The 8236-nt window shown below is 41.5% G+C and overlaps 1 protein-coding gene across 1 annotated transcript in view; it reads right to left on the bottom strand.

Annotated features, from left to right (window-relative positions):
- Window positions 1–2919: 2919 nt before the first annotated feature.
- Window positions 2920–8236, bottom strand: part of jak3 (Janus kinase 3 (a protein tyrosine kinase, leukocyte)) — a 17890-nt gene continuing 12573 nt past the window's right edge. The window contains exons 19-25 of the mRNA XM_008279398.1: window positions 7317–7444; window positions 6916–7105; window positions 6425–6549; window positions 5804–5976; window positions 5310–5427; window positions 5113–5226; window positions 2920–3811 (exon numbers count right to left, since the gene is read on the bottom strand). Coding sequence (XP_008277620.1) covers window positions 3692–3811; window positions 5113–5226; window positions 5310–5427; window positions 5804–5976; window positions 6425–6549; window positions 6916–7105; window positions 7317–7444 — 968 coding nt within the window. The 3' untranslated portion in view covers window positions 2920–3691. The remainder of the gene's footprint in view (window positions 3812–5112; window positions 5227–5309; window positions 5428–5803; window positions 5977–6424; window positions 6550–6915; window positions 7106–7316; window positions 7445–8236) is intronic.

Genomic DNA, 8236 nt, shown 5'->3' on the forward strand with positions numbered 1-8236 from the left:
TCAGGGCTGCTTCTAATTAACTCTGACATTGATGCTGCTTTAACAAACAGAACCTGAGCTGTGCTGTTTTGTGTTTTGACCTTTTGTTAGGAGACGGTGTGTGTGGTGGGAGTTTTCTGTATGTCGGGCTGCCCTTTACACTCACGCAGCTGCTTCTTCTGTTTAAATACACTCATTCGTTGGTTTCTGCCCCCTTTGTGTTGTTCCCGGAAGCCTTTTTTTTTTTTTTTTTTTTTCCAGCAGGCCAGTCGTTTGGTTTGTGCTTTTGTTTTAGTGACAGAAGTGAGTCATTATAGTCCTTTCATTTATTTGGCACAACCGCTTGGTCTTCCTCCTGCCCCACGCTTTGGAAAACTGTGAGCTCAAAGCTTCACTTTCTCGCTTCATAGAACCGACTAACATTTTGTTTATTCATCTAAATACCCTTAAATTTTAGTTGAATTTAAAATGGCACAGATGCAGTTCTCTGCCGCAGAAGCTGTCAGAGAGTCGATATAACTTGAGAGGAACAGATTAAAAAAGAAAAACCGAGATAAGAACAAATATCCGGCGGAGATGTATTTCTGTTAGAGGTGTTGACTTGTGGAATAGTTGTGACTTCAAAGGGTGTAGTTCACTTTCCTCATTTAAAAAAATTAAAGTCGTAGAAACACATATAAATCAAGTAAGAGTAATAATAAGAAACTTTCCGTTGTGTTTGCTTGGATTATTGTTACGGAACTTTATTTTATGTCTTTACTTCTCTAAGATGGAAGCTGAGCTGCTTGTTGAAGATGTTTTTGCAAAAAGGTGTCAGCATAATAAGCTCCAGCCAAAACCTTTCTGATGAGCTTCATCTCATGTTTTCTTGCTTTGTGTGTTCACTGAGAGACTTTGAATGCTCATCAAATTCCGATAGACTCGTGTTATCTCCTATTTACATCCAAAGGAGGCGTATCAGTGTGAATATGGAAAATGTACGATGTGTTTTTTACTGGCATTGATCTCAGTAAAGCTCTATGTACGTATCAGCCTCCAGGTACAGAAGAGTGTAGCTGTGACCCATCACAGCTGCCAACATCTCAGGCTTCAGCTCTCTTCCTGTTGGTGTAAAAGACTTTTTCTACCGTCGTCATTTCCTCGTGCTGCTGGACCTTCCTGACAAATGTGGAGGAGACGATAAATCTGCGGTAATCGTTCTCCTGCTGGACATTAAAAGCTGCTGCTGTCGAAAGATGCCTCACAAAATCTAGGCTAAAGGAAGGTGACACAACAGCACGAGGATCTGAAGTTATTACTAAGTCCTGTTTAATAATTATGGATGCACTGATACTGAGACAAACACCAACGGGAGGGAGAGGGGTGTCTGCTCTGTAAAATAATTTGCTATTAATTTAGAGCATTTCTAGGTTCTTCTGAAATGCACATTTGTTGACATATAATTACCTGAAACACATTCCTTGACTTTGTGTTTTACCACTTCTTGGTTTTTCTGTTTTTAATTATTGCATCTGTGACCTGTGCTTGTAATTTCATTCTCAGTGCATTTTAATTTCTTTTAATAGTTGAATGACAATAAAGTAAATCTATCTATCTATCTATCTATCTATCTATCTATCTATCTAGAATTGACCTTAAGTGTCCCTGAACACCAGCGACCGTGGCCAGGTTCCAGTTTTAGTGTTTCCTGGTTGTCCCGGGTGGTTTTTAAGTGCAGCTGGCTTGCACATTAAACTGTTTCTGGAAAACCACCACAAGGAAAGGGTCAAGTGTATTCAAGAAGGTGAAACTAGAGGCATGTACTCATTATTAAGCAGGTTTCTCAGTAGAATAATGAACTGTGGCTCCCTCTTATGGCCAAATCTGGTTACTGCAGCAGAGAGAACCTCACATTTATCTTACTGAAGAAACTGCCAGAGTAAAATATTTGTGTCACGCTTTTAAATCAAGAAAATGACTTATTATTGATTATTAGATAATGCTATAGGTTCAGTTTCTATAGATGTGAGGAGCAATGTGTTTTTAAAATGTACCAAACAACAGTTTGTACAAGTTCAAGTCAAACTTGTCATTAATAATCACGGCAGTAAATAAATCTAAGAGTATGTTTTAAAATATGAATTTTCTTAACTGAAAATGTAAATATAAGAACAGGGTTAAAGTTCAAGCAACTTGAAGTTGTCGCCCGAAAAAGGAAATGTTGGATAATGTGACTTTTCTTCAATGGATCGTGAGTTGTTTTAACTCAGAGTTAAAACAACTAATGATCATCAGTTAAACGGCTCATATAGCTTAAAGCAGGGGTCTCGAACTCCGGTCCTCGAGGGCTGCAATCCTGCAAGTTTCAGATGTTTCCTCTTCCAACACACCTGAATCACATGATCAGGATCGTTATCAGGCTTCTGCAGAGCTTGATGATGAGCTGATCATTTGAATCAGGTGTGTTGGAAGAGGGAAACATCTGAAACTTGCAGGATTGCGGCCCTCGAGGACCAGAGTTCGAGACCCCTGGCTTAAAGGAAAAGCAAAGGTTGTCATTGACTTGAGTAAGCCATATTTTTAAAGCAGTAGGTTTCTTCTGTTTCTTTAGAGTGTAAATACGTAATTTAAATGATTATTTATCTGCCATAGCAACCACTACTGTCATCCTTGACACATGTTGTTGTTAATCGATCAAGTCGATTGAGGCTATTAAGTCCAGTTTAACATGTTGGGAAGATTCCCACTCTGAAGTTCAGTGTTAGCTTTACGTTGAGAAGGAATCAGTGCAAAGGGTACAAAATAAAATACTGTTAACTATTATATAGGACAAAAGAATCCATATAAGTTGTAAAAATGTTGCCGGAAATGATGCAAAAAAAAAAAAGCAAAATGCTGGATTACTGGTCCAAGAACAGCGATTCGTCTCACACCTTGTAAAAGATGCACAAAAAGACCAGAAAATACAACAAATCCTTTATTACAAAAGATTACGACACCGTCAAGGTACACAATAAAAAAAACATGAACTCAAAAATACAGATGTTTTCACACATTTTGAACTAAATGTTTGAACTAATTTAACCTCACACCCACAGCTACATAAACGCAATAAAAAGCAACGTACGATACATTTCCTGAGTCAACCTGTGTCACATTTCTAGCAAAAGTTGTCGAAATCACAAACAATTCATCGTATTCTATAACACGTGTAGAAATGTCAGACCTGAGCTGCTACACAGCTCTGAGCCCGTCCTCTTATCTGTCACACATATTTGAATTTTTATATATTCGACTGAAGGAAAGAAAGAAAGAAATACAAGATGTGATGTTCAAATAAAAACATACTTTGGAAAGGATAGCAGGAGGACATCCAGAAAACCTCTCATTTATATCCGCATTCAGTACATTTTGTTGTCGGATCTACACATCGTAGGGTTTTCACTCACTAAAAAGAACCCTCGTCTGCATGAAGACCTAATAAATAAACCTCATATAAGTGATATAAATTCTCTCATGGCTGTGAGCGTCTTCCATCAGCTGCCTTGTAAATATGTCAAATATAGGAAGAGGACCTGAGCTTTGAGGGAGTAGCTTATAGAACACTATTAACATGACACTTTATTTTCTGTCAGTACACTCACGCTCCACACTGCTGTGAGCGTGACGCCACCTCTGTTGGGACAGTGAGTGATAATTTCATAGCATTACTTCAACACAACGAGTCTCCTTCTCAGCCCTTCGGGTTCTCTCGTTCGTCCTGCATGATGGTTTCAATTTGGTTTCCCAGGCTGGAGAAACAGGGCCGCTCGTCGAAGCTGTAGGCCCAGCACTGCTTCATCAGACCGTACACCTGGAGGTGCAGCGAGAGGAACATGACTGTGAAAGCAGGTGGAGGAAATCTCTGGTGTTTTTGTGCCTTCCTAACCCTGTTCAGGACTTTGGGGGTCTTTTGGACCCCAGGCCATTTGGTTTAAGCGACAGGTATTGTGTTTTTATATTAGAAGATTTTTTTAAAAATATAAAGAGAGGAACATTTGTCATGCATTTGGAACCAAATGTAACAGGATCAGTGGTGCAGCAGTGGTTTCATATGAAATATATATGTATGGTTTTATTAGTTATATATAATGTACCATCCAGCCATCCATCCATTATCTATACACCGCTTAATCCTCACTAGGGTCATGGCGAGCTGGAGTCTATCCCAGCTGACTCAGGGTGAAGGCAGGGGACACCTGGACAGGTCACCAGTCTATCACAGGGCTACACTTAGAGACAGACAACCAAGCACACTTACATTCACACCTATGGACAATTTAGAATCACCAATTAACCTCAGCATGTTTTTGGACTGTGTGGGAGGAAGCCGGAGAACCCGGAGAGAACCCACGCTGCACGGGGAGAACATGACAACTGCACGCAGAAAGATTCCGGTGCCCCCACCGGGACGCAAACCGACAACCTTCTTGCTGCGAGACATAATGTACCATATATATTTTGATTTACTGTTATTTTATTGTTAGTACTTTCATTATTAGAATTACATAGTATCTGGTCTGCCCTTTGGTTTTGGTGTGGAACCCAGTACCCCACGTAGGTTTCTGGTCGCCCACCGTGCCCTATAAATGGGTTTTCCTTTTTCCTTTCCTTAGCTCTCCCCTTTTGTTCACGTATTCTGTGGGAGAGGTAAGCCAGACTGTGCTGCTGTTATCTGTGTGTTGTCTAATGCACATAATTTCACTTACAAGTTGACTTTCTCGGTTCTAATATGTTGTTCTATCATTTAATTTCTGTAGCTGTACAAGTCGAGAACTGACAGCGGATTTTGTGTATGTTTTTTATCGTCTGTCAAGTTTCAAAAACGGAGATCGCCTCCAAACAGATCTGTGTTTCGGCTCATCACAACATGGTACAGAAACCACCGGTGACACAAACATATGTCAACTTATCAGAAAACGTATTTAACATAGTCTAAAAGTCTACAATGAATACCAACTAATATTCTTTCTTGGTGTCCAATGGACCCCGAAAGACCTTCTACGTACGGCAACATGAAAGTCCTGAACAGGGCTAACTTTGAGCAACACCGACATGAGGCAGACAACCATTTTACCAAAGGTCTGCTCGTTTGTGAAGAGGAACCAGACATACCTTTGGAGGACAGTTGGGAGGAGCCGGCAGCCTCCACTCGTTCTTCAGAATATTGGCCAGATGCATCGATATGGACGTACCCTGCACGTTGTGTCCCATCTCCTGCATGCACAGCTGCAACAGAAAAACCATTCACTGAAAGAAACTGAAATACTGTTCAAACACATTAGAACAAAAAAATGCGTGAACTTTCTCACTCTTTTTGGGTTGCAGTTCACGTCGCAGTAGGAGAAGAGTTCATGAAGGACGACACCAAAACTCCACACGTCTGACTTGTGGGAGAATCTGGACTCGCTGATGGACTCTGGAGCGTACCTGCACGAAAACAAGATAACTCCATCTTCACAAACCATCAGAAAACCCACTGCTCCATCGTCTACCTGAGACAACATCAATCAGTCATCTCTGTTTTTGTCATTTCTACTGAGTCAAGAAAAAACATCGTCTTAGCTTATGTCACTATTTAATGCAGTAGTTTGGCTTTTATGAGGAATGTTTCTTTCAAAATATGCCACGCAGCATTTCGTTTCTATTTCCAGATTTACTTTAAAAGATTGGCTTCACAATTTGAGGAAACATACACGTGCACTTCCTGGTTGTAGAGGCTAAGCGGGCCTCTTCATAACCGCCGACAACAACTGTTATCGACACTTTTGTTTGAATTGCAGCTCTGAAACTAAAGGGAATCTACCAGAAGATGGGGCTCTCTCCCGGCTGTGTGACGCGGTAGTACTCCTTGTTGAAGGGAATAACTTTGGTCAACCCAAAATCGGCGATCTTCACCAGCGAGTCACTGGCCACCAGGATGTTTCTGGCTGCAAGGTCTCGGTGGACGTAGCGCAGAGTCTGCAGGTACTCCATCCCCTGAGAACATGAGAAACAGCAGAAAATAATGGAACTGCCTTTCCTTTGAGAGGAAAGCTAAGATTAAGGCTGCCCCTGTGGAGAGCTTAAAGCAATAAAGCATGTGGCTTTTACTCTAGAGCTTCCTACTTACTGTTGGTTTGAGTCGACTAGTATTAAAAAGCCTTTCAAAGACGGTGTCATTGAGCCTATAATCCAGCTGGATTTCTCATAAACAATTAGAAACCATGTAGGCAAACATTTCTGCAGGACTGTCTGGATTCAAAATCTTTACATATTTTCTTTTAGTGTCAGGAAAAAGTGAATCCAAAGCAACAAGTCACAATATCTGGAATATCAGAAGACATTTTTCAATAAATATTTAACTCTACTCCGTATAATTCTTGAAGATTTTTTTCAGTTTGATGATGACAAACACTTAATTTGAGCTTGTTTGTCCGACTCTTACCTTACAGATCTGAGAGGCAAAAAGCAGCATCCGCCTGGTGTTGACGTTGTGTCGGTTATTCTCCAAGTAGCCGATGAGGCTGCCGTAGGGCAGGTACTCCATCACTAGACTCATGCTGAGGCGACCTGAGGCCAAACAAGCATTAACACTAGAATTATCCAGCAGTCAACAGACACACAGTCGTCTCTCATCCTTTGAAATCAGTCAGTCCAGACAAGAGGAAGAAAGAAATTCAGCCGACGACAGTTTAACAGGTGGTCATAAGAGGAAAAGTCATGGTTTATGTGGGACGCAAAAGCACAACAAGCCTCCGGCAGGTTCTGGAAACGAATCATTAGAGCTTAATCATAAAATGGTTTTGTTTATCTAACGGGACTATGAGAGTCTACAGTGTTCCAGTCTAGACAAGCTCACTGTTATGTTCTCTTAATGAAGCTGTGTGTTTGTGTGTGTGTGTGTGTGTGTGTGTGTGTGTGTGTGTGTGCTTGTACCCATGCTGTAGCACACTCCTCTGTATTTGACGATGTAGTCGCTGTATAAAACGCTCAGGGTGTTGACCTCCTTCTGGAAGTCCTCCAGGGTCGACTGCTTGTTGGGCTGCAGCCTCTTCACAGCCACCAGCTCTCCGGTGTTGTCGCCCAGCGGGTCGTAACGGCAAAGTTCAACACAGCCAAAGTTTCCCTGGAAAAGATTAGAGTCATCAACACACAATAAAACAAGAAGCAGCCCTGACCGTGTGTCTGATACTCCAGGACACACGAGAGGAAGATTCTGTGAGCCAACTGAATGTAGAATCCTTCTGATATCATATGAAGTGCTTGAATCAACTGCTTCATTTTCACAAGTAATTAGAAAATAGCTTCATTTTAATTGGATGTGTCTTCATGCTTACTTTGCCCAGAGGGGAAATGAAGCGTAAGTGTCTCTCCTCCAGCAGCGTCTGGTCGCGCTGAGCAGGACTGAGCATTCGGCAGACGGGACTCTGTGTGACCGGCTCGGTCGCATGAAGGATCACATAGTCTGCCAGCAAATAAGAAACATCAGCAGGGACAGCATTTGATCATAAAGGCCCTGCCCACACATGCACAGGTGGAAAAACCCAGTTTATGAAAACACCCACGTACACTAAGCCAAAGGTAACGCGTCTGGTTCCAGAAATACTATCACTTTGACTGTCGGTGGCAAGACTGCAGCAGAATGAGACTTTGTCGAGCCCCAAGATATTCAATCTGTTGTCAGGTTTTCCTTAATGCTCTGTTGATCTGTCGTCCCATGTTTGCACGCAGAATTTTTGTCTATTTCATGATTAATCCTTGAGGAATTGTAGAGATGCAGATTTCAGAAAATGAACGAACAGGAGATACGCAACAAAAAAAGAATGTAAATATCTAAACTCTCCCTCACATGCCCCCTTTGCCTAATGTGGTATTAAAAATGCTTGCTGGCCACTTTGTTAGGTACGCCTGTGAAATCTGATGCAAGCCAATGCAACAGCTGAACCATAAAAGGACTTTTACGAGGCTTCTGCGTGTTTGGTTTTTGTAGATGCTGACAGATAGAAAGAATTTTACTTTGTGTTTGTAATTGAGATCTTAGTGGGTGGGAGTGATGAGCTGGACTGCATTTCATTTAATATTTGAAAACACAGAGGCTTCGCTAACATAGATCTGTTGTGGCGGATTGCATTATTTTTCACAGATGTGTAGTTTAAACTGGTTGTACTGCTACCCAGCACAACATAAAACTCATCTTTACCTGAAGTGATGAGACTGTTGAGCTGGCGGATGATGCTGCGACAGGAAGGTCTGACGG

Source organism: Stegastes partitus, unplaced genomic scaffold, assembly GCF_000690725.1.
Source record: "Stegastes partitus isolate 25-593 unplaced genomic scaffold, Stegastes_partitus-1.0.2 Scaffold157, whole genome shotgun sequence".
Taxonomy (NCBI): Eukaryota; Metazoa; Chordata; class Actinopteri; family Pomacentridae; genus Stegastes; species Stegastes partitus.